Raw genomic sequence first — 27,381 nt, 5'->3', positions numbered from 1 at the left:
AATGGTTAAAATATGTTTATCATAAAAATGAATTAAAACATTTGAAATGGTAAAAACCGTAAAAGGAAAGAAGTAAGAATAAAAGAAAGTGTTGAATGAAAGACAAACTCAAACACGGATGAGTCTGACCCGAGACCCACAAGAGGCGCGGGCTCCCTTGCATAGCAAGGAGCTTCTGTCTCAGGCCAAAACTCGGTTTTGGCTCGTCTAACCTATATTTGAATCGTGTTATGCATTGTTCATGCTTATAGACTCATAAAAACATTAAATACATGAAATAAAGTGAGTTGTTTACACCTTCAAACTTACGTGTATGATGTTTGCGACATAGACGACTTTAGAGAAAAGTTTTCTCGTAGCGACTACTCACGATCAAGAAGTTTAAAAAGAGTGCCTTAAAAAAGGATTTTGTTTTGAAAATGAGTTCAAAATATGTTAATTAAAACATGTTGATTGATGAGTTGATTTGGTCGAATGGGTCGGTCGAATGCACGGCGACGGTACCAAACAATATGCGTAAGGCTTGTGTTTACGATCGGTAGGTCGTAAGCACGTGTCGATTTTGTGACTTAGGAAGTCGAGTATAGAAGTTTAAGGGAGATGTGAGGGGGCGGTCTCTCGCGTGAATATTGTGTTGTGTAATGGTTGGTATTTATAGAGAAATGTGGGATGGTAGGTCGGTTGAGTTTGCGTAGAAACTAAGCAGGCACCTGCTTTAGGTGCGAGCCACCCTGTGACTCAATAGGGTGTGTTGTCCCTATTGCAAGTTTGGATTTTGCATTTGTTCTAACCAATGTTTTGTTGGTTGTGATTTGTGGTCATTGAGGTTTTCTTAGCCGTGTAAGCGTACTCTTAGGTGATATTTGGGGTAGGTATTTTGTGTCTTTGACTCGGGTTTGACCCGTGTGAGTCGGGATTTGAATTTCGAGTCGGTTTTTGGCTCGGTGTCGGTTTAGACTCTAAATAGGGTCATTTTAATGGAAATAAAATGATGAAAACATTTATGGCATTATTTTTGACATTCGAGATTTGGTTTAACTCGGGCTGATTCAGGCTGACTCGAGTTGCGGGTTTCTGAGTCGGTTTTAGGTCCGAAGACAATTTCAACTCTAAATAGGGTTATTTTAATAGAAATGACATGATAAAGACATTCATGGCATTATTTTTGACATTCGAGATTTGGGTTGACTCGAGTTGCGGGTTTCTGAGTCGGTTTTGGGTTCGAAGACGGTTTTAACTCTAAATAGGGTTATTTTAATGCAAATGAAGTTAGAAAACTTTTGAAATCATTTTTCATATCCGAGTAGTGCATTAAACTGTCTCATGTATAGCCAATCCACGCACGCATATCAAAAACACGTTATAGTCCGATCATCATCGGGTGGTTTTTGGTCTACACATGTACAACCCAAAAATTTAGTCATAAGAAGTCCTACCATTTACTATATAAAGCCCAGCAGTTAAAATCAATTAAGCCCAACAAACAAAACAAATGAGTCCAATAAAATAAACATGTAAAAGAACTATATTTAACGAATCACGTTCATTAAAACACGAGACGAAAATTAAAAATTCGAATAAACCAAACTTGGCGCCAAAAGCACCCATTTTGGGACCAAAGTTAAGGCGAAAACATAATTAAATAACGGAATTCCACAATTATAAATCATGAGAGGAAAATATATAAATGAACGATATTTAACGAATTGAGGTTTTATAAAACATGAGACGAAAATTAAATAAATCAAGCCCGAAAATTAAGACAACCAAACATAAGCATATGTAAGGCCCAATAGTAAAATACCATAATCATAAACAAAGGAAGGAAGGGGAAGTAAGGACGTGGGATTGAGCATTCAAATGCAACATAACAACCCAAGTGAGACCGTCTTAAGACGGATTTTTAAGCATGAAACAAGACGGAAATTTATCATACAAATGACCCATATCATACTTGCATATACACTCGAGACAGACGTAAACAAATTGGCTCAAACCCAAGCTAGAAACCCGTCTAAAAACAGCCCCAAACATGACTCGACATAACCCCTTATTCGACCAAAGCAACAGTTTGAACCCATCTTAAGACGCGTTTTTAAGCATACAAAAGATGAAATATTTCCCATACAAATGACCAAATTTATACATGGACATGCCCTTGAGACGAAAATAAGAAAGTTGGCTCGAACCACCAACCAAACATTAACCAAAACACCAGATAATTGAAGACAGGGAGATGCATTATACTCCGTATCACATAATTGCTTAGTTCACATTTAACCACGGTCGAGACAATTGAACAATTAGTATATGACGTAAATCTTCAAGTTTTATATGATCAAAACCACTGCTAAAGGGTCCACGACTAATATTGCAGACAAGAGTAAAATGTATGTGCATCACGAAAGTGTGACCAAAAACCAACATAGTTCCGTTAAGTCGATCCAAAGCAGAGTAATAAGCCGACAACCAACCCATATTGACTACCAAAATAGTTCCAAAATTTCAGCATAGAAACCGTCTTTCATAGCTCCAAGGACGACATCCAAACAGTCCACTTCAATCCATTTTAAGACAACTTTTAAAGCGAGATTTAGACGGAAATTAAACACAACTAATTCATGAATAACAACCAAATTCGAGTATAAAGACGGAATTTGACTCGATAAATCCAAGCATACAAATTAGAAAAGTGTAAAGAACCAAACTTTATCAAACAAGGGCATATGAAACGATAAGTAAAACGGAATTCGACATTCTTGTCGAGTAACCTATCACCGTTACCTTAAACGCTGCTTATTCTTCGAATAAACGGTCCACAAAGCTTGAGTCTTCCATCGGGTCTTCGAAACCATCATCAAGGAGCAAGAAAACGAAAGGATTGAGGCAAAAACCGAAACTTTTATAAGACGGCGAAAATCGAAACCATCACAAAAATGAGACTTTCTTATCTCGAAAGATGAAAGAGGAACACTACAAGAAATCTTTTTTCGGGCGACTTAATATGGCGACGGACTGAAATAGTCGCCAAATTGGCGACTGAAAAAAATTTCGGGCGACTACTAACTGTCGCCAATTTGGCGATTACCAATTTCCTCCCAATTATTAGAGCGGGCGACTGAATTTCAGAAATGGCGACTGAAATCAGTCGCCAAATTGGCGACTACCCCAAGTCGGTCGCCAAATCAGTCGCCAGGTCACTTATTATAGACAACACGGGATTCATTCTCCCCTCTCTCTTACTTTACTAAAACATAAACACACAATCCGACCATCACTCTCCCCGACCACCGCAACACCTAATCCGACTGCTCACTCCGACCACCACTCCGACCACCATCACAGCGACCACCTTGACGCCGGCAAGAAGAGTTGGTCCCTTATTTCGGTTCATCCTAAGCTATTTGAAGGTATAATTTCTTTCTTTGTTTTAAATTTCAATTAGTTTGTTTAATTTTAGATTATTTTGTTATTGTTATTAGTATTAGGATGATTTGATATGTTTATATAAATATTTGTGTTGATTATTAGATTTTTAAATGTAATTTAATTAGGTTTTGGTGAAATTGGGATTAAGGGTTGTGTAAATTGGGGGTTTTGACTTTTGATAGTGATGATTGTAGTTATAGTAGTGTTGTTGATTTTGATTAATATTAGTTTTGTTTGTATTGTTGATTTTGTTTATTGGTTATATTGTTTAGTGAATTAGTATAATGTTAGTAAGGTGGAAGTTATTATATGTTAGTAATATTGAATATAGTAAGTTAGTATAAAGTTTGGTTTTTTAAAGGTAGTAAATTATTTTAATTAGTTTGATGTGGAGTATTCTTAAAGGTAGTAATAAATTAGTATAGTTAGTATAATGTTAGTTAGTTAGTATAATTTTAGTTAATTAGTATAATTTTAGTTAATTAGTAGAATTTTAGTATAATTAGTATAATTTTAGTATAATTTTAGTTAGTTAGTATAATTTTAGTTAATTAATATAGTTAATTAATTTGTATGGATTATTGTTAAAGATGGTTCTATGTTTTATTGTTAAAATTATGGTTTATATATCATTTAGATTAAAATGAAGATATTGGAACGTGGATGGATGTACGAAGAAAGAGTAGATAAGAAGAGACGTCCTACCGCTAGATTTATAAAGGGGGTTCGTGGATTTATTGAATTTTCTTAACAAAATGATGAATATGATTTGGTAGAAAATAAACTTAGATGTCCTTGTACTAAATGCAAAAACGTGAAATATCTACATGACATAGAGGTAGAAGAACATCTTTATACAAATGGGTTTTGTCCAAACTATTACAATTGGATTTCTCATGGAGAAGCATATTCTCCCGAACAACCTCAAATCCAACAAAATGAGAACCCATATAGAGATATGGTTGTTGATGCCTTGGAGTCTAATATTTTCAATAATGACGATCATCTTGCAATGAATGAAGAAGAACCACCAAATCCACAAGCAAAGGTCTTTTTTGACATGTTAAAAGCTTCTGAACAACCATTATATCAAGGGAGCAAAATGTCATTGTTACAAGCCGCCTCTAGGATAGTAACCGTGAAATGTGAGTTTAATATGCCATTTAATGCCATTGCTTCTTTGCTTGAGGATGCTCTCCCCGAAAATAATGTCATGATCCGAAGTTTCTACAATACCAAAAAAATAGTTAAAGGTCTTCAACTTCCGCATCAAAAGATTGATGCATGTCCCGAATGATGTATCCTCTTTTGGAAAGATGATGCTTTACTTGACAAGTGCAAGAAATGTCAAAGAGATAGATATCAGACAAGGGAGGGAGATATTGTTTTGAGGGGAAAAAAAGGTAACAAGGGTTGTAAGAGAGGTGGAAAGAGTAAGAAACCAATATCAATAAACCTGCCATAAATTTACTTTCCACTCGCTCCAAGACTTCAAAGAATGTATGCAACAAAAAATATTGTCGAACAAATGAGATGGCACAAGGAAAATCCTCGTACTCCGGGAAAGATGTGTCATCCGAGTGTTGGGGAGGAATAGAAGCGTTTTGATATGATCTATCCTGATTTTGCCGATGAACCCCGCAATGTGCGACTTGGCTTGTGTACAGATGTGTTTTCTCCATTCGATCAGTTTGGTAAACCTTATTCATGTTGGCCTGTAATGGTCACTCCATACAACTTACCACCTTGGTTGTGCTTGAAAAAGCAATTTATCTTCCTGTCACTTATTATTCCCGGTCCAAAGAATCCAAAAAGTAATTTAGATGTTTATTTACAACCGTTGGTGGAAGAGTTGAAACATTTGTGGGAAGTTGGTGTGGAAACATATGATGTGTCCAAAAAGCAAAATTTTCAATTAAGAGCTTCACTTTTATGGACAATAAATGATTTTCCCGCTTATGAAATGTTATCGGGTTGGTCTACTGCTGGGCAAAAGGCATGTCTTTGTTGCATGGAAGAGAGTAAAGCATTTTATCTCCCTAATTACAAGAAAATAAGTTGGTTTGATTTTTATAGACACTTCTTATCGGAAAGACATGGACATAGGAGGAACAAGAAAGCTTTCTTAAAAGGTAAAGAGGTGCGTGACGATGCTCCGGATCGACTTCCGGGGGATGAGGTATGGGAGTTGATATGTTATTTTCCAACTAATGTTGATGGTACAGAAGAAGAGTTTAAAGAGTTGAAAAAAAAATGGTTGGTTTAAAGAAGCATTTTTTGGGACCTTCCGTACTGGAAAACAATATTAATTAGGCACAACTTGGATGTAATGCACATAGAGAAAAACTTTTTTGAGCTACTGATTCATACGATTATGGATGTAGAAGGAAAGTCATGTGATACTATTGCTGCAAGAAAAGATATAAAGAAATTTTGTGACCGTCCCAAATTGCACATTCGGAAAGACGGGTCAAAGCCAAAATCCATTTTTACTCTTGACAAAGCTCAAAGGAAGGTATTGTGTGAGTGGTTACGAAAGTTGAAGTTTCCAGATGGATATGCATCGGATTTTAAACGATGTGTTGATATGAAGAAGCTAAAGTTGCAAGGCTTGAAAAGCCATGATTGTCATGTCTTCATGGAACGATTATTACCCGTTGCTTTGAAACATCTTCTCCCGACTACCGTGTGGAATGCAATTGTTGAGATTAGTCAATTTTTTCGAGATTTATGTTCCTTCTCAATATGCGTTGATGACATGATACGTCTCGAAGAGCAAATACCAGAAATATTGTGTAAACTTGAGATTATCTTACCTCCTACATTTTTAAATTCCATGGAACATCTACCGGTTCACTTGCCTTACGAAGCCAAAGTTGGAGGACTCGTCCAATATAAGTGGATGTATCCATTTGAAAGGTAATAAAAGTTAACTAGTATTATTGAAATTATAACTATTATTCTTTTATACACTTTAATTTTTTAACTTTATCAACTTTTAATTAAGCTCTACAATTATATTATAGGTTTCTTAAACACATGAAGAAAAAAATTGGTAACAAAGCTCGGGTAGAAGGTTCTATATGCAATTCATATTTAACAGAAGAGATTGCAAATTTTTGCTCGCTTTACTTTGAAAAACATATAGAACCCAAGGCAAAATACTTGAACATTGACAAAGAGGATGAAATTGATGCAAGTTTACCCGAGTTTTGATGCAAGTTTACCCGAGTTTTTCAAACTCGTGATGATGAAGGTTGCTCAACAATTGGGGGAACAAGATATTTGGATGACAAAGAATATAATCGTGCTCACCTTTATGTTCTATCTAATTGTGAAATCTTAGAACCATATGAAATGCAGTTTGTGACAGATTTCATGAAAGAGCATCCTAATGTGAAGAGGTATGTTGTTTGGAGTAAACACGAGGAGCAATTTCCATCATGGTTTAAGAAGCATGTTATTGAGTTGAATATCGAAGATGATTTGATAAGGAGTTTAGCCTCTGGTCCTTCACGAATGGTTAGAACTTGGAATCGATACCTAGTTAATGGATTCAATTTTCATACATTCAACTATGGTAAAAATAAGGCTAGATGCAATTATGGTGTCACTAGTTCTTCTCTTGATGGCAATGACTATTATGGTATAGTAGAGGAAATATTTGAGATGTGCTATAATGGGCGTGACCGTGCTTATAAGACTGTCTTATTCAAGGTTGAATGGAAGGACAATTCTATGGCCGGAACAAGAGTACATGAACGTTACAAACTCGTAGAAGAGAATCATACTAGAACATATTCTAAGTATGACCCATTTATACTCGCACATCAAGCTCATCAAGTGTATTTCTCTTCTTATCCATGCACGAGGAATGATAGAAATCAAAAGCAATGGCGGGCAGTCTTTAAGACAAAGGCAAGATCAAAAATAGATACCTCTTTTTTCCAAGAAGAAGTAGTATCAAGTAGCACAATTTTGTCTCCAATTGAAGAAATCAGTTACGAGAATGGGAATGAAGAGGGTGAAGAGTTGGAAGATGAGGAAGAGGAGGAAGAGAATGGAGAAGATGTAGAGTTGGAGGAGTGGGAGGAGGAAATAGATAATGATAATGATGATGATGATGAAGTTGATGATGATGATGATGTTGATGATGAGGAGGAGGAGGATGAGGATGAAACTGATGAAGAAGATGATGAGGATTAATGTTAGTTATATTGGTAAATTTACTAACAACATTATTTAATTTAATTTTATATTTTATTGCAATTATGTTTTTATTTTACTAACAACATTGTTTAATATTTTTTTTTTTTTGCAATTGTAGATGGCAGGAGGTCGCGCAGGACGAGGTAGACAGCGAGGCGGGGGTAGTCAGCGTCGTAGTACGTCTTCTTTAGGGGAAGAGGAGACGGAGATTGAGCAACAGTCGGTCGAGGAATCGACCAATGATGACTCATCAGATCAGGGACCCGAGATTCAGTGGACTAATGATGGGAAGATGATACTTGATCCGGCTGGTCTTTGGTAAGATATATGTTACTCATATGTTCATTTCATATACTCCATTAAAGTTACAATATTCCGTCTTTGTTTAATATAAACGCGTACTTGTATTTAACATATTGTATTTCAGGTTTAACTGCAGAACGGTTGTTAGTGGTTGTTCGGCAAGTACGAAACAGAAGATGACGGGGGATGTTCCTACTTGTTGGTCTGACGCTACGCCCCAACAAAAAGAAGAATGGTTCAACATCTTTCGGGTATATTTTTGTATATATTTAATTTGTTAATTTATATCTAAGTTTCAATTATTAATTTATACTAATAAAAACTTTTTATAGAAATCCTTTGATTGGCCGGCGGGATTGGAACATATTGTCCATGAAAGGTACAATCATATTTGTACTAAAAGATATAGAGATATCATCTATAAGACCGTGAGGAGGAAAAAGGAGCCCAAGCATTTGAAAGGTGTGTATTATTTTATTAGTTTGATTACTTGTATTTAGTTATAATAAATTTACGTGACCATTTTATTTTTTCTAACACTATTTTGAATTTTAGGTGACGCATATGAAGGTCTAATGAAGAAACGTGCAACCCCGGAATTTAAGATCAAGTTGGAGCGAGGTTCACTCAACAAAAGAGGAGGAAAGAAAGAAGGCATTGTTGAGGCTACTCACTACGGGGGATCTCGTTCTTTCTTGGATCGTGTTTTGGGAGTAAGTATACATAACAACACCTTAGATTATTATTAAAAAAAATTTAACCGTGAAAACCATGAATTTATGCCTTGTTTGTTTTTAGAAGGGGAAGAGAAAAGGTAAGGTAGAGATGACGGCTCCCGAGCTCTTTGCAGACACGCATAGCAAGGTTGATGATAAGTGTATTAGACATTGGACTAAGGCGAAAGACAAGGAATTACATGTAAGTTTCATTTAATTAGTTAATATCCCTTAATAACATTATTTATTATAGGTAAATTTTTCATGAAAAAATAACCTTTAATGATATTTGGTTTGACTTGTAGGATGCTTATTTGCGTGAAAAAGAGAACACCCCCAATAGGCCCGATAATGATATTTGGTTTGACTTGGTTGAAGGGTACAAAAAGGGCTCGGTGTATGGAACCGAAGAAGCTCATGGAGTTTTCTTCAAGGCGCCAAAAGCAAGGACTTTTTCAAAGTCCAAACAAACTTATGAGTTGGGAATTGTAAGTGTCTTACAAGCACAACTTGATGAAGAAGGCGCCAAAATGCCGAAGAAAGGGGGCAAAACGCCAAAAGGGATCAACAAATGCGGGAAATGAAAGCAAAGTTTGATAAGATGGAAGCCTTCTTCAGTTCGTGCAACTCTGGTCTCTGTCCCCATTGGCAAGATCTTAATGATCCATCCGAAGGAGGTGGTTTTGGCGCGGGTGCTTTTTTTCCTTGTACTTGACTTATGTGCCCCTTTCCCAAAACTTTAGAACATGGTAGTGTTAGTTAGACTTGTGACGGATTTGGTTTGATTAGGATTTATTGGTAACTTGTTAACTTGGTTTATTCTCATTTTATATATGAGATTTGGTTATTGGTGTTCCTTTTGTGTTGTGTTGTGAGTTTGGTTTGCTCAAGTTCGTGTTGTATTAATAGAAATGCAGGTACGAGCAATGAAAAGGATTGGGTAGTATGAAAAACCGAATTTTCATGCAAAATTACAGTGGAAATGGCGACTGAAATGTATTTTTGGCGACTACTTTCAGTCGCCAAAACAGAGTACCCAAAAAAAAGCTCCTGATATGCCAGTGCCAAAGGCGACTGAAAGTAGTCGCCAAATTGGAGAATGAAGCAAAGGTAGTCGCCAAATTGGCGACTGAATAGTCAAAAGGGCGACTGATTTCAGTCGCAATTTGGCGACTACTTTGCCTTTCAGTAGCCAATTTGGTGACTACTGTCAGTCGCCTATTTGGCTATTTGGCGACTACTTTGTCAGTCGCCAATTTTAGCGACTGACTTCAGTCGCCCGATTTCCATTTGGAGACAAAGTGTTGCTACTATGCTCTGGCGACCAATTTCAGTCGTCATTAACTTTTAGCGACTGATTTCAGTCGCCAATCGTAGTCGCCCGAAACAGGATTTCTTGTAGTGGAAGTAAGAAGGAGAATGGTGCAAGAATTATAGAATTTGGTCGAGAAATGAGGGAGGGATCTTGGTTTTAAAGTAGACGAAAATGGTGTACACAAGCTCCTGTGTATTTGTGTTTGTTGCTGTTGCTCTACTAGAATTTTTCGAAAAGGAGAAGGTTATGTGGGTTGAGATTGGTCCACAGCTAGGTGAGATAATAATAATGATGATGATGATGATGATAAGGAATGTTTAAGTAAGAGGATAAGAGAATAGGTGAGTGTTGTCGATATATGATAGGTCGAGATTAAAAATAGTCTCACATGTGAAAATGTGACGGTCCATTGCTAGACGGAAATTCGCCTTGAACCTACAATAGTTTAAGACGGAGCTTTACTATTATTATTGTCGCTATTAATATTATCCGACTAAAATACGTATTTTTATATAAATTAAGTTTTAAAATATAACCTTTATATAAATCTTGTTTAAAAATAAATTTAATTAAATTAAATAATTCAAAAATATAAAATAAAGTAATTAAACGGTTAAATAAATTTTAAATGTCAAAATGAGAAATTCGTGGGTGTTACACATTCACCATACTCATTCTTCCCAAAATCATTATGAGACCACAATATGTACCAAACCCTAATTATCCAACACATGTTATAATGAAACTACTATGAGATAAATGTAATTAATGGTATTAAATGCAGAATTAAACACTCATAACACCATAGGTAAGTAGGGAAACCCTACCTTGAGCTTATCTTCACAATCCCACAAGCTAATCCCTAGAAATGCTCCTCAATGAAGCTTCCTACACATATTAGTTATTATAATTAACACTACAATCTATTATAACAACATACTAACTTAACCCCTTAATAAATTCTTACAACATAATTAAGTAAAGATTAATCTACTAACTAAATAGAGTTACTAAAACAAAATAGAGAAGAAGAGGAAGTGTAGATCTACTTACAACAAAGAAGAAAGGCTAAGGAGGCAAGAATCTCCTTAAGAGAAATTAGGGTTCTTGAGAGGATTTGATGGTGGAGAGTTTAGAGAGAAATTGGGGAGATGTAGAGAGTGGTGAATAGTGATTTGAGAGGGGTTTTGGTGTAGGAAATCTAAAAAGATAGGGTTATGAAAGCAACATTTCACCAAACATTTCCCGTGTAAAACTCACTCGACCGACACTCGCTCGAGTGGAAGCCCACTCGATCGAGTGGAGGCTCCCCTCGGTCGAGTGGAGGCTCCCCTCGGTCGAGTGGATGGTCACTCGGTCGAGTGACCGACTTTCCAGCCTACTGTATTGGATCACTCGGCCTCCCACTCGGTCAAGTGGAGCTGCACTCGGCCGAGTGGGTTCTCTATTCGGTCTAATTATACTTAAATAAATACGAGGTATGACACAAACTCCAGTACATTAAGCTATCTTTACAAATAAATGTCTTACGAAAGGCTCAAAGCCAACTTTAGGGGACTTGAAAAATCAAAAGACCATTCGGCGTAAAAAGGCTAAAGATAAAGACGCTTAAAACCCACCAGTTAAATCTATTGTTGGATCATTATAGCAATGGATAGCTGCTTTCCAACCTGCATCACAAAACAACAGCATAAGAGAATTACAATTGCTAATTCAGGAGAACATGCTACATGCTTAAAATATACTCCCCACTACATATAAGCTGGCTAGGACATTATGAATGCATATTAATTATTTGAGATATTTTACATGGTACCCCTCAATTTTTGGACTTTCTACATGCTACCCCTATACTTTCTAAAACATACATGGTATCCCTAATTGTTGTCATTATCACTAAGTGTACTAAACTTTATTTTCCGTCAATTAAACTCAGTTTTAGGCGTTAATAAATTAGTTGGACGCGTAACCAAGCTTGTCATTTATCATCCCATGACATAAGGACTCTATTAGGCTCAATATCCATCTTTGGACGTGATAATTTGGCAAGGTATCAATAAATTTTCCGTCTAATTTTTTTTGCCCATATATATCAATAAATATTAGAATCGAGAAGGATATTGAGCCTAATAGAGTCCTTATGTCATGGGATAATAAATGACAAGTTTGGTTACGTGTCCAAGTCATTACCTAACACGTAAAACTGAGTTTAATTGATGGAAAATAAAGTTTAGTACACTTGGTGATAATGACAACAATTAGGGGTACCATATATATATTAAAAAGTGTAAGGGTACCATGTAGAAAGTCGAAAAATTGAGGAGTACCATGTAAAATATCCCTAATTATTTTCTCTCCCTGTGAAGAGACAAACAAGCATCAATTATAATATATAATTCAAAAAAAATTAGTAGTTTTAGCTACCTCCTTACAGTAGTATTACAATCCGTTTTTTTGTTCAGGATACCTATTTGATACACAAACAAGTTAGTAGTTCAGTAAAACATTGAACATTCGTTTTCCTACACCATTTCATCAACAAAGTTATATAAATAGTTAACAAAATTACGTAATTTAACCCATCCAAATGTAGAACCTACGAATAAGCATAACCTTGCTTCCCAAAATATTGACTCGGACACAAACAGTACCATGATAGACCAGAACTTACGCAACAATTAAGCTCTTAGACAAGACATTAACACTGACACTATTGAATAAGAACAATGACTAGTGAGTTTTAACTTAAAAAGTTATAACAATAACTTGTTACTTGCAATCTCTACTGCTAACATTAGCAAAATAGTTGTTACTCTAAACCAAAATGAAAGAGAGAATACAACATAAAAATAATAATCTAAATGATTAGAAATAACACAAAGCCTATGAAACATTCAAATTGAACCTTGGGATAAGAAAGTATGGGTGCAGAAAAACTCAATAAGGATAAACTTACTAGATGAATAAATGATGAATTAATGGTAGAACCCTAACAATACAACACTTATTTTACTGAATTGGAAATTTGAATGAATGTTCAATGTTTTATCCTTAACATTGATTGATTATGATTTGGAAATTTGAATTACTAACTAGAACCTTGATTGATTAAGAAGATGATTGCCAGTATTGCAACAGAAATCGAATCGCACTCTCAATCACAAAAAGAATACAAAAATTAGGTCAAGCCTTGATTGATTAGGAAGAGAATCACCACTGTCCGTCGACCAAGATGTAAAGAGAAGAACAATGCGGATGATCATGGAAGACAACAAAATAAAACAAGAAGAGAATAATGGAAGTACCTTACATTGCAGAAAAACTGAAAAATTTAGAAGAGAGTATGGAGTAACACCGGAGTAGCACAAGAGCGAGAAAGGGAATGGTTACCAAAGTTGATCGGTAGGGAGAGAAAAGAAAGGACGGGAAATAAATTAATGAAAGAGGGAGGAGCTTATATATGATGAGTTAGATTAGATCTGAACCATTAATCTATAATATAATCCAATGGTCTACATTTGTGAGCACAAACTCGTAAGAAACAAAACTCACAGGGGATTTTTGTCAGAAAGTACCTTATACTTAGGGGTATTTATAAAAATACTACCTTATATTATTATTTTTGTTTTTGACTACCTTTTGTTTCTTTATTTTTGGACAATAACTACCTATGCTAAGAGTCTAGACGAAATTGGTTAGTTTTCTGGCTTTAACCTATCTCGCATGAGTCCTTTATGTTTTAAACTTGCTTAGACCATATTTTGGGAAGTCATGATATATTTACGCTCAACTTTAAGAGATGTTTGTAGTTATTTTTGAAATGTGAAAACAGAAATTATGCTTATTTGAAGTTAAATTGTGGTTTGAACGATCTTGATCACTATTGTTTGGTGTTAAGAGAGTAATGTGAGATAGGTTAATGTCGTTAAATCGATCAAATTTCGCCATATTTTCAGCATTGGTAGTTTTTGAACAAAAAAAGAGAAAATAAAGGTAGTCTAAAACAGGAAAAATAATATAAGATACTATTTTTACAAATACCTCTAAATATAAGGTAGTTTTTTTTTAAAAAAAAAAACCATTCTTTAAAAATGAATGGCAAAGATAAATCGAAGTATGCAACTATATACAGTGAGAAGTAATCAGAGTGTATTTTGCTTATACATCCTAGGTAAATGAGTTAGGGATCAACAATCACCAACCTATAAATTAAGTATAGTTGCTCATATTGTCATGTAGGAAGCCTACAAGCTGAATGCGTTTTTGCACGTCCCTTTGATATTTGTTTTGTCCGCATAGTCCTATAGCCTACGTATTGGAGATTCCTAAGAACCATTTGTATGATTTACGATTGTAAATTTATGACTTTTCCAAGGCCGTCGCTGGCAATTTTAAGTAAAAAAAAAAAAAATCTTAATTTTTAAATTTAAAAGGACAAACAAATACAACAAATAAATGAAGAGGAAAATAATAGGCGTATAGAATTTCAATTTTCGAGTCCTGGATAAAAGTGATCAATCAAGAGTAAAAGAAACACTAAATCAAAGATAAAAATAGAGGAAAAAGTGTGGTGTAAAATCATACCAAAATGCTACTCCCTCTGGGTTTTAATTTTCTTTCCGTTTCTCTAATATATGTGAGGAGTATTATAATGAAATGGGAAGAAAACAGCAAGCCCGAGGGAGTATTTCCGAAGCAATAACAAAATTTTTAAGATAAAATTTATGCAAGAAAAAATAAAAAGAAACTCACAAGCACTCGGAGGAAAGTGAGATGAGAGCTGTAAAATAATTTTTTTTTTTTGGCAGCTGTAAATAAAGTTCACCTATCTAAGCACAGCCTTACAAGAAAGACCATGCGCTAACTTGTTAAACGACCTAGGAATATAACTAAAGGATACACAATGAAACAAAGCACTAAGGGAGATGATATCCTCAAGGATGTCCTTAGTGAGGTGGTGTGCTCGCTCGATCCTTGCAAAAAACGCAACAATAGGTAGGCAGTCCGAAGAGACTTCCAAGTGCCAGTGGCCCTTATCTCTTGCCCGGTAAATGACTTCCCGGATACCTAAGGCTTCCACTTGCATTGGCGATTCAGCTTTGATTGCCTTCCTAATTTCAAAGAAATTGACTCCAGTTTCCGTGAAGGCAACCCATCCTACCCCCGCTTTATCTCGTGATTTCCATCCTGCATCAACCATAAGTCGAATATATCCACAATTGTACATTGATCCAATCATGTAGAAGGGCTTACTCTTTTTCAGCCACCGCAATTTTTCGTCCTCCCTGCCTGACTTCGCACTGTCAGTCATCCCCTTATCTTTATTAATCTCAATATCCGCCTTATCCGCATTACTTACCACTTGTGTCCATAAGTTCAAGAAAAGATTCGGATGGAAGCTCTCCCATCATCTGAAGAGAATCTTATTCCTGGCACATCAAAGACACCACAATGTCGCCACAAATCTTATCAATCGAGAATTGGCATCCTCAAGTTTGCCCAGGTAATTCACCCAATGAACAATCCATTTTCCAATGTCCATATTGTTAACCTGATAGTCCCTGATACCTAGGTCCGTGCAAGCCCACATTCGCTGTGCAATCTCACAATCCCTAAAAAGATGTTCCATGGTTTCAGGGATCATCCTCTCCTCATTAGTACAGAGTTTGCACCTCGTGTCCACTTCGATTTTCCTCCTTTCAAAGTGACTTCCCACCGGTAAGCAATTCGTGATAATTCGCCAGACAAGGACCTTCTGCATCATCGAACCCGGTAATTTCCATAGCTTCCTTTTAATGAATGACTTCCCTTCCTCATCAACTCTTGTTCTATCCTTCACTGAGCCTTTTAAATCCATAAAACTTGTGAAGAGGACACCATACCCACTCTTCACATTATAATCACCCGTACTACTATGGGGCCAGTAGGCCTCATCAACACTACGTGATCTAGAAAGGGGCATGGCCAGAATTTTACTCACAATTTCATCCGCAAACATATGTCTTACCATGTCCTCATTCCACCGTCTATCCTCCTCGTTTTCACATCTTATGATAAGGTCCCCAACCTTAAGGTTCCTAATATGAACCACATCGAGTGTGAGAATCTCATCTCTTGCCTCGGGATAATCTCCCTCCACCCACCTGTTGGTCCAGACATTCAACTCTGATGTGGTCCCTATTTTCTATCCTATATGTTGTAGAATCAAGTTTAACCCATAAAGAATACTTCTAGCTCCCCATGAGTAATTAGTTCCCATCTTTAAAATTCTATCAGCTCTTAGGTCATTTCCACCTGATAAAATCTTCCGGAAAACCCGGCTAAAGTATGAGTCATGTGCAGATGCAATCCTCAAAGCATGTTTCGCCAGCAAGGCCTGGTTCATGCATTCAATATTTCTAATACCGAGGCCACCCTCACTTTTCGGAAGACTAAGGACTTTCTGACTACACCAGTGGAGAGTTTTCCCCGTTCTACATCCCGCCCACCAAAAATGTGACAAAATAGAGTTGAGTTTATTTGTCACACTTACTGGCGGTATTTTAAATATCGATAGAAGGAAATTGGAGAGATTTGATAAGATTAGAGTCAGCCTTTTGGCCGGGAACAGAAATATTCCATTCCACGACGAGATCCGCTTCATAGCATGTTCCACCAGACCCTTGAAGAGCTCCTTCTTTGATCCCTGAAACTCATTAGGTAAACCCAGATATTTACCTAAACCCTTTTTACCTCTTATCTTCAGGATTTTCATACAATTCCGTGCCTTCAAAAGTCGCGTGCTCGGGCTAAATATAATACCCGACTTTCCTTTATTTATAATCTGGCCCAACACTTTGCAGTATTTGTTCAAAAGCTTACTAAAAATTTTATCGAATCCTCTTTGTCCTGTAGAAAGAAAAACGCATCGTCTACGAAAAATAACTGTGTCAACTCAAGTTCTCCTCTTCCTAAATTGATACCTTTTAACCTTCCAATATGCTGATATCGCACTACATTCTTGGATAAAACCTCCATACATAGCACGAACAGATAAGGAGACAGGGTATCGCCCTACCTAAGTCCACATTTTGGCTGAAACATCTGCAGTGGTGCACCATTGAACAAAACTTGGTAGGACACCGTCGTCAGACAATTCATAATTAGAGAAACTAATTTTATCGGGAGACCAACATTAAGCAGAACCGCTTTTAGAAAATCCCAATTTACCCTATCATAGGCCTTACTCATATCAGCTTTAAAAGCTAACCTCCCCTTTTTCCTTTCTTATGTGAGTTTATTTTGTGAATTCATGTGCGATTAGAATATTATCCGATATCTGCCTACCGGGTATGAATGCATTATGGAATTCTCCTACTAAGTAACCCATCACCTTCGCCAACTGATTAGTAATACACTTTGACACAACCCTCATTAGAACATTACATAGGCTAATTGGTCGGTAGTCAGTCATGTACACCTTCCGGGTTATCGCACTTTGGGATTAAGGTAATGAAAGTTCTATTAAGTTCTTTGAGGACCATACCAGAGTTCAAGATCGAGAGGATAGCTTTTGTGACATCCTTCTTAACAAAGAACCAGCATTTCTAATAGAACACAGCCGGCATTCCATCTGGGCCCGGAGATTTAAGAGCGCCCATCTGAAAAACCGCACTTCTCACCTCCTGTGCCGTAAATGGCCTCTTCAGCCAGTCCGCGTCATCACTTCTAATAGTAGTTGTACATCCACTCATGAGCTCATCCATTATCAATGAATAATTAGCATTTTGGCTCTTACAGGTAGGACGATAAAGTTCCTCAAAGTTATCCTGGAAAATACTACCCACCCTTTCAGGATCATACAACCATGACCCATCGTCCCCTTTGATGTCGAGGATGAAGTTTCTGCCTGCTCTACCCTTAACCCAGTTAAGAAGTACATAGTGCACGTATCCCCATCTAGAATCCATCTCAATTTTGCTCTTTGTCTCCAGAAAATAGCGGATGCTGTAGATACCTAGTATCTACACCTTCCAAAAACCACCCGATGATGATCGGACTATAACATGTTTTTGATATGCGTGCGTGGATTGGCTATACATGAGATGGTTTAATGTACTATTGGATATGAAAAATGATTTCAAAAGTTTTCTAACTTCATTTGCATTAAAATGACCCTAATTAGAGTAAAAATCGTCTTCGGACCCAAAACCGACTCAGAAACCCGCAACTCGAGTCAACCTGAGTCAACCCGAGTCAAACCAAATCTCGAATGTCGAAAATAATGCCATGAATGTCTTTATCATGTCATTTCCATTAAAATGACCCTAATTAGAGTCAAGCTGACACCGGGCCAAAACCGACTCCAAATTCAAATCCCGACTCACACGTGATGCAGGAGCATACTCGGACAAAAAAAGAAGCACGAGTTACTTGGTGAACAAGCAAGGGAGCTGGATTAATTGGCATGCATGTAACACGAATTCTAAGTCCGAGCTGTGGAGACACGGTTTCCTAAACCGTGTAGAGTTAATTTTAGCTTATTTTATTTAATTTCGAATAAGATTAGGAAAGGTTAGCTTATCCTAATTCTAGTCATATTAGGAAAACTTGTTATTTCCTAATCCTATTTTAATTAGAATACCCTAAATCTGATTGTATTTTAATTATTATTAGTTTAATAACTTTTCTAGTTAGTTTAGGGAAGGAGTAGATAGCTTGAGGAGAAAGCTAAGGAATTAGATCTCGAGTCAGATTTCTGACATCGAGTAGGATTAGGAAACATAGGTTATTAGTCAAGCTAGGTAGAAGTATAAATAGGACTTCATTGTAACCTTATTTTTCAGATTATGAGATTAAATAAAAAAAACGTTCCCAGTGTGAGAATAATCGAGTTTTAAAGCTTGCGAGCTTTGGCTTTCAGATCTTCCTTGCGAGGTTGATCATTTGAGTGTTTCGAGTTCGTACCTTGCGAGGCGGAGAGCGAGATTCACCATACTATCCCGGTTACTTTGTTACTTTTCACGTTTTACAACAATTTCAATTAATATTCCGCTGCGTTAATCTTAAAATACTTAGACGAACAGACAAACAAACAGTCAAATTGTCAAGTATTCATCCTAAACAGACGGTCGATCTATTCAATCTAATTCGTTCAAGTTATTTTACATCAAATTGGTATCAGAGCTTCGGCTCTTGATTTCCTTAAATTAAGACGGTCTTATGGGGGATGATCGAGATGGAAGGCCACAAAGATTTATTCTTCCACGAAGAAATTCAAATGGAAGGTAACTATTTCTTAAATCTAGATTTACCTCCGTTCTTTGATGATTATGATGAGTCGGTGTTGCATAAGGATGGAGAGACGTTACAGAACAGTCCAGACGACTGTCAAATTGTAGATATTTCTGATCTTGTCCTAACGAACAGTCCAGAAAACTGTTTGATTTCGAATAATGAAGAAAAGAAGGCAGGCGAGATTGTTACTTACATTGTCGAGTCATTAGATGAAGATGATACGTTCTTCAATTTTGATTTACCACTTATCTTTGATGATTATGAAGATAAGGAAGACAAGGTTGTCACATATGTTTTCAAGCCATTAGGTCCAATTAAAGAACAAAAGTTTGAATCTTTTAAAGGAATTCATGAAGAAGAGGAATCAGTTTGTGACGGTTTGAAGGACAACATTGATTATTCCTTAGAAGTAATTACTGGAGGCAAAGAGAAGTATGTTGAGTATAATTTTTCATTGGTTTCTTATTTGGCACGAATCAGGGATATGGATGCGATGGTACAAAATTCGTCTTATAAATACAAGTTTCTATGCACGGCTGATGTTACAATAGAAGAGAATGCTACTATGGTGAGGGAATTGTCAGGTCCGATTTGTTGGGTTGCTAAAATAGTTCACTATAAGATGTCGAGACTTGTGCAAGGAGGGAGGTGGGGTGGAAGGCACAAGAAAATATGGTTCACAAAGCACGAACTGGGAAGGCACAAATTAAGACACGAGATGAATGAGCTTGAAGTTGGAATCGAGGATGATAAGCTTAAAGATGATCTGAGATCATTGTTATTACCCATGAAAGATTTCGCGTCCAGATTTGTAAGGTTCATATTTGATCCAGGAGGTCGCGGTCCAAGAATCGGGTCGATTCTTTTTGAAGAAAGGGAGTGTGATGCAGGAGCATACTCGGACAAAAAAAGAAGCACGAGTTACTTGGTGAACAAGCAAGGGAGCTGGATTAATTGGCATGCAAGTAACACGAATTCTAAGTCCGAGCTGTGGAGACACGGTTTCCTAAACCGTGTAGAGTTAATTTTAGCTTATTTTTTTTTAATTTCGAATAAGATTAGGAAAGGTTAGCTTATCCTAATTCTAGTCATATTAGGAAAACTTGTTATTTCCTAATCCTAGTTTAATTAGAATACCCTAAATCTGATTGTATTTTAATTATTATTAGTTTAATAACTTTTCTAGTTAGTTTAGGGAAGGAGTAGATAGTTTGAGGACAAAGCTAAGGAATTAGATCTTTAGTCAGATTTCTGACATCGAGTAGGATTAGGAAAGATAGCTTATTAGTCAAGCTAGGTAGAAGTATAAATAGGACTTCATTGTAACCTTATTTTTCAGATTATGAGATTAAATAAATAAAAACGTTCCCTGTGTAAGAACAATCGAGTTTTAAAGCTTGCGAGCTTTGGCTTTCAGATCTTCCTTGCGAGGTTGATCATTTGAGTGTTTCGAGTTCGTACCTTGCGAGGTGGAGAGCGAGATTCACCATACTATCCCGGTTACTTTGTTACTTTTCACGTTTTACAACAATTTCAATTAATATTCCGCTGCGTTAATACTAAAATACTTAGACGAACAGACAAACAAACTTTCATATTGTCAAGTTTTCATCCTAAACAGACGATCGATCTGTTCAATCTAATTCGTCCAAGTTATTTTACATCAACACGGGTCAAACCTGAGTCAAGCACACAAATTACCTACCCCAAGTAACACCAAAATCATCTTATTAGATTCCCATATTGTTACACGACATCTTATATAAACACCACATATCAAACTAACCAAACAAGGAATAGATCAAAGGCCACGTCCAAATTGAAAAGGACAATACACCCATTTGTATCACAAGGTAGCTCGCGCCTAAAGCAGGTGTCTACTTAGCCCCTAAGAAAACTCAACCGACCTACCTCCCCACATTTCTCTATAAATACCACCCTTCACACAACAAAAAAACTCATGCAAGCGTCCGCCCCTCACCTCTCTCTTAAACTTCTAGACTCGACTTCCTAATTCACAAAATCGACACGTGTTTACGACCTACCGATCGTAAACACAAGCCTTACACATTTTTGTTTGGTACCGTCGCCGTGCATTCGACCGACCCATTTGACCAACTCAATTCATCAATCAACATGTTTTTCAACAACATATTTTCAACATATTTTCAAAACAAAATCCTTTTTTAAGGCACTCTTTTAAACTTCTTTGATCGCGAGTAGTCACAACGAGAAAACCGTCTCTAAAGTCATCTACGTCGCAAACATCAATACACGTAAGTTTGAGGGTGTAAATATCTTATTTATTTTATGTCTTTACTCTTTTTATGAGTTTATATTCATGAACAATGCATGACACAATTCAAATATAGGTTAGACGAGCCAAAACCGAGTTTTGGCCCGAGACAGAAGTCCTTTGCTATGCAAAGAGGCTCGCGCCTCTTGTGGGTCTCGGGTCAGACTCAAATGTGTTTGTTCTCGCCTTTCCTCTTTATTTCATTTCTTATTTGTAATCGGTCTTTACCATTTCAAATGTTCCAAATTATTTTTATGACAAACTTTTTAATCATAAATCATAATTATCATTGGTTCCTTGTACTATGACGGTTTATTCCGTGACTCGATGATATTATTGGTTAATTACATTTTAATGGGTATTTTAACACCCTTTTATTTTACTGAGCATCTTTCTCATTTATTTACATTTGTAAACATATTAGTCATAATCCAAAATCATCCTTAGTTATTTATACCATGTCGTTTTAAACCGAATACGATGATTAACTTGACTAACTACAAATAATTGAACTTAACATAATTAGTTGAAATCAAACATTTTCCTTTTACACATTTTATTATGCTTTTCAAACTTGCAAATCCGACAACGAGTATTACTAATATAATAGTAATTATTCCGAGGCATGCAAACAATACTTGCAAATCATTCATTAAAAAATACGGTTTTTTCATAACCTTTTTAACAACCAGAAGACGCCCCTTGGGTCGACTCATGGCTCGCGCCCCAAGAGGTCGTCTATTTTCATGTTTCAAAACCTGGACAGGTCCCATTCTCTCGCCAATAGGCTCGCGCCCCAATGAGGATGCCTGGCACTGTTCTGTCCCATTTTAGTACTTGTCTAGGATAATCCTGATTATGGTTAATCCAAATACATGACGGATCAGATTAACAAGTTTATGTTTTTACACTTTATCCTTTAAACACGCTTTTTCAAATAAATGGATCGTGTTAAGCACCATAACCCGAATTTGGTAAATGGATGTTTAATTTTTGTTTTCACATGCAAATCAATCTAAATCCAACTTTGACACCAATTTATTGGTAAATGCATAAACAACCGACTTAGAAAATCTTCACATGTTAGGTTAAGACATTTGGATGCGCATTCATGCATTTAAATCGTTTTATCAACTCTTGCACTTAAGCAACCACGATCGATCAGTAGAGGCCGCTAACGCGGGCGGGATTGGGTGTCCGATTAAAGGGCTTCCCAATACGTACCCTTACCCCTTACTCAGAACCTTTGGATAGTGGATGGCCTTGTCCAGGGCGCACGAGAGTCATTTTCGGCATAGAACGCTAAAAGGGGGACGATTCCTTATCTTTAGTACCTTTGTCAAACACTGCTTTTTGCCTTGGTTGACCTAAGTATAAAGTGGATTCGAATGGGTTCCAAGCATCCCACAAATGCTTAGTGGGGACTCCGAACATCTCTGCATCGTTTCGAGACCTTTACCGAGACGAAACCGACCGATCTAAAGCGATCCGGTCGAAAGCATTTTTACGCCGCCGAGTGTGGCTTTCAAAGACCGCTGCATGTGCATAGATTAGCTTGGCGTGCAGGTGGCCCGTGACTACGGACCGGTAGGTGGCTCTTGACCGTAGACCGGCCTGTTGCCCATGTCCACAGATGGGCGACTCTGCCGGGGGAAAACTAGGACACTTGTGTCTTTGTGATCCTTAGAGGTGAAACTAGAACTAGGTTGTGGTTTAAGTGCATTAATTGATATTACGGTCATAAGTCGGGTAACTTGTCCGGGCCCACATCCTAACCCTTTTCGACCAATTGGCTCGTCCCGTCGGCGTGAGTTTTCTCATCCCCGCGTTTTGAATCCCGATTGAGTCTGTAACACCCGCGAATTTCTCTTTCTGACATATAAAATTTATTTAACCGTTCGATTACTTTATTTCTTATTTTTAAATTATTTAATTTAATTAAATTCGTCTTAAACATAAACTTTATAAAAGTTACATTTTTATAAGCTTGTTTATATAAAAATAAATATTTCAGTCGGATACTAATAATTGTGACGATAATAATAGTTTGCCCGTCTTAAGTTAATATAGACTTAAGACATTTTCCCGTCTAGCAAAAGACCGTCACATTTCACCTTTGAACCTAGTTAAATCCGAACCAATTACAAGTCGACAACTCGTAGCTACCTTTTTTCAACTCATCTATACAATCCTATTATTATTATTATTATTATTATTATTATTATTATTATTATTATTATTATTATTATTATTATTATTATTATTATTATTATTATTATTATTATTATTATTATTATTATTATTATTATTATTATTATTATTATTATTATTATTATTATTATTATTATTATTATTATTATTATTATTATTACTATATACACACACCCGCCCCCACCCCCGCACTCCTCTTTCCTTTTCTTCATTTTGAAAGCAAAGAACAACAATAATGAACCACGAACACCATACTCAACCAGTTCGTCAACTCAAAACCCGAATTTCCCCTTCAATTCTCAACCAAACTCCATGATTTTTGTACCATTAGCTTCCCCTCCTCATCCTCCTTCTTTATATGTAAGAAAGAGCGAAGCTTTCATCCTATTTCAATTCGGCCGTCTTACAAAGGATTCGGATTTTGGGCTAATTTCTTCTATTTTTGGGTTTCGAGTCATCCTTGGGCAATTCCTCAGTTGATTAGGAGAGCAAAAAGGTAACGGTGATAGGTTACTCGACATAATGTCAAGATTACGTGTTTATGTGAATCGTTTATTTCATATGTATGTTTGTATGTTGTTTGTGTTTCTCCCTGATTGTGTTTACTTGAAGAAAAATCGAGTCTTTAGCTCCATGGTTATTTACTTGTATAAGATGGTGGTGGTTGTGGTAAAATGGTCGGAAATTGATAATTTCGTATTGCGTTTTCGGGACTGATTTTAGTCATAAAGATGGTGATTTATGGACTGTTTTGGAGCACCATTTTTGGTCCGGTTTGTGTAGCGTTATGGGCAGTCGAATTGGAGGGATTAAAAGCTAAAACTAAGATGGATACATGTTGAATTTTGGGGATGGGTAGTATGCATTTTTAGGACGGAAATTGTAACTGGTTTTGAGTCAATTTTGCTTAACTCAGTTATGGAACATTATAGATGTAATGACATGGTGTACTTCTTTTGTAAATTGTCAATTTTGACTATGTTCACTTAGCTCGTTAATGTGATCTGTCTGTGCTTTGGTCGGAAGACTCGGAATTGAATGTTGTAATTTTGTAACTCTGAGTGTTGGGGCGTTTTGGTGCAGTTTGTAGGACTGTTTCTGAGATTAGTTTTGCAGGTACTTCGGGACATTTTGGGACGGATAAAATGGAGTCTTTTGGGACTCCGTTTGGGGCATAAGAGTGACTGGTGTGGGACGGGTTTACTTTGTTTTTTTGGGACTGTTGTAATGAGTCGAGCAGACTGTTTGTGGACTGATGAGGGACTGTTTAGGACTGTGTTTTTAGGACGGTCGAGTAAGGTTTTGGTGGTTATTTTGGACAAGAGTAAGGATTTGTTGTGGGGAGTGCGGGGAACGTGGCGAGGCCACCAGCCTATCGGCTCGGGCGTGGCATGGTGGCATAGTTGTGGCCTGGCAGCGGGGCCAAGGCTGGCTGGATGTTGGTCACGGCTAGTCGTGAGTCGTGTTTAGGGCTGTCCAAATGACACCCTTGAGTCGTGTTTGGGTGCTGTCCAAAGGGAACTTTAAGTCGTGTTTAATCTTTGTCCTAGCATTAGAGTTGCAGGTCTTGAGGAGGGGTGCTGGTGGCTTAGGCAGGGACTGGATGTGGCCTGTGCAGGGGCGGCTTGTGGCCTGGTTAGGGGCTGCCTGTGGCTTGGGCTGGCCGGTTATGGCCCTAGTCACGAGTAGAGGCATGGCCATGATTGAGCCGTGGCCTAGCCTCGGGTTGTGTACCTTGATAGAGTCGATTTAAATTCATGTTTGGTTTATTTAAATCTCGTCTCATGCTTTATATAACTTAATTTGTTAAATACCGTTCATTTATATTTTTTTCTCACATGAATCATAATTGTGGAATTCGTTATTTGATTATCTCATTTATATATAATGTGCTTTCCTTATAATACGCATCCAATTCGATTATTTACACTTTGTAAGTAGTAAATGGTCTATCTTACATTCAAGTCATTTATAATTAAATTCTTGTCCTTATTATAAATTGTTCATTTTCGTTTATTTACATTTTTTATTCAAGTGACAAGTATTTGAGAAATGAGTCACTAATCCATGTTTACGAGTATAACTGGACTTGAATTGTCTTACTTGAATTATCATTCACTCATTATAAGTAGTAGTCTCTTTCCAAGTTGATTTGTATCGCTTGGTTGAGTCGTATTCGTTTGATAATGCCTTTATACTATATCGTATTGCTTGACTTATCTTTACGCCTCTTTCGGACTGTCCTGCCGATTGTGGGTTTAGCTCATATTTTCCGCCTCTTTCGGACTGTTCTGCCGATTGTGGGTTCTCGATTTCCGATCCGTCTTCGAGTCTTGGATGCGGACTGGTCTACCGCATGTCGAATCGGGGACCGTTCTGCCCCGAGAGTCTGGCCAGATTTAGACTAGGACTGAGTCTTGGGAGTACCACTGTCGTCCTACCAGGGGAATTATATATTTATATATGAGTAGTAAAGGTCTTGCTTGGTTATAGATATTGGTATTAGTCTTTTAAGGTAAGAGTTATGCCTTGTGTTGTTTGTTTTGGTCCTATCGGGTACTAGGGGTGAGCTATAAGCCCTCTAGTTGCGATATGATCGTCGGGATTGATGATCTCATCCGTTCTTATGGTGAGATGCAAGCCATAAGTATGAATGTGACATTAGTAGCCACGTCCCGTACAATGTTTGCTAAGAGGTTTTCCAAATAATGGCTACAGTTTCTATTCTTGAAATTTGCATTGGTTGATCCCTACTTAACTGTTTCACATGTTTCGGACTCTAATCTCACATCTATATTGTATTTCTTTGAAATGCGTGCTTTGGTGTAGATTACCGTATTCTTGTCTTTCATATTATTTAATTGTCTCACATGAATAGTTTAATCGTTATGCTAATGTTGATCTATCTCGTCCCATTTCCTTTAATTGCCATGTTTAAATATAAACTCGACATTCTTATCTCTTGCGAGTATCTTATATGACCTACCTGTTTTAGTTATTGGTTATGTTCATTTTGACATTTTGTGGCTGGGAGAACCTTGAGTTACTCCCCACTGACTGTGGCGTTCATGTTTACATGAATGACAGGTATTAGTGGTGCTTTCATGGGGTGAAGACATGTGTGAGCTAGCGAGCACTTCGGCCTAGTAGTTGATTTATTAGGATTGTTTAGTCCTACCTTTTTTTTTGTATTGTCATTCGAGGGATATATTTTCCTACGTTTGTATAATTTAAAATCTTTATTTCCGCACTCTTTATTTATGTTTTAGACCTGGGTGAACCCGCGCTTTAAATTTTTAAAAAGTTTTAAAAATTCCCTAAATTTCCGCATTTTATTAGTTATATTTTCCGCTTCATCGCGGGGTGTCACAGTTGGTATCAGAGCCTATGTTGCTCCCGACGCACACACGTGTACCCAAAATTTAAATTTGAACTTGACCTTGAATAACGAATGAGAGATGGGTAGATTTAAGGACCTAAGTTGGTAGTCTCTTTGTGTATGCTTCGTGGTAGGTTCTAACATGTTTGTTGATTGTCAATTATTTTTGTACCCTTTGATCAATGACCGTGAGCTTACCCGCGTTGCGATCAAGACTTGGTGCTTATTGCCCAAGATGGAAGGTTTG

At 36.9% G+C, this 27,381-nt stretch overlaps 1 protein-coding gene and 1 long non-coding RNA gene across 4 annotated transcripts in view; both read right to left on the bottom strand.

The window, feature by feature from the left end:
* LOC141626730 (uncharacterized) overlaps positions 1–13,386 on the bottom strand; it is a 284,804-nt gene extending 271,418 nt beyond the window's left edge. Inside the window, exons 1-5 of one of the 3 annotated variants that reach the window (XR_012536319.1) lie at positions 13,278–13,386; positions 12,397–12,439; positions 11,592–11,642; positions 10,800–10,860; positions 2,785–2,843 (exon numbers count right to left, since the gene is read on the bottom strand). This is a non-coding gene — a long non-coding RNA (uncharacterized LOC141626730). The remainder of the gene's footprint in view (positions 1–2,784; positions 2,844–10,799; positions 10,861–11,591; positions 11,643–12,396; positions 12,440–13,277) is intronic. The other 2 variants (XR_012536321.1, XR_012536320.1) reach the window with 2 other exon arrangements.
* A 1,411-nt stretch (positions 13,387–14,797) lies between these two features.
* On the bottom strand, positions 14,798–15,982 carry LOC141629306 (uncharacterized). The gene is made up of 3 exons (XM_074442329.1): positions 15,485–15,982; positions 15,332–15,383; positions 14,798–15,159 (listed from the first exon to the last, which is right to left on the bottom strand). The coding sequence occupies exons 1-3, from the start codon at positions 15,980–15,982 to the stop codon at positions 14,798–14,800; spliced, it is 912 nt and encodes a 303-aa protein (XP_074298430.1).
* Positions 15,983–27,381: the final 11,399 nt, after the last annotated feature.

Source organism: Silene latifolia, chromosome Y, assembly GCF_048544455.1.
Source record: "Silene latifolia isolate original U9 population chromosome Y, ASM4854445v1, whole genome shotgun sequence".
Classification (NCBI taxonomy): domain Eukaryota; kingdom Viridiplantae; phylum Streptophyta; class Magnoliopsida; order Caryophyllales; family Caryophyllaceae; genus Silene; species Silene latifolia.
This window is presented reverse-complemented; position numbering and strand designations above follow the sequence as displayed.

Bases quoted from the DNA above. Each gene is read 5' to 3' on its own strand.
- LOC141629306 (XM_074442329.1), bottom strand. From the start codon at position 15,982: ATGGTAAGACATATGTTTGCGGATGAAATTGTGAGTAAAATTCTGGCC. The intron at 15,384-15,484 runs GTGAATTACCTG...GATTCTCTTCAG, and splicing joins GAAAATGGATTGTTCATTGG to ATGATGGGAGAGCTTCCATC. The intron at 15,160-15,331 runs GTAAGTAATGCG...TGGTTGATGCAG, and splicing joins TGAACTTATGGACACAAGTG to GATGGAAATCACGAGATAAA.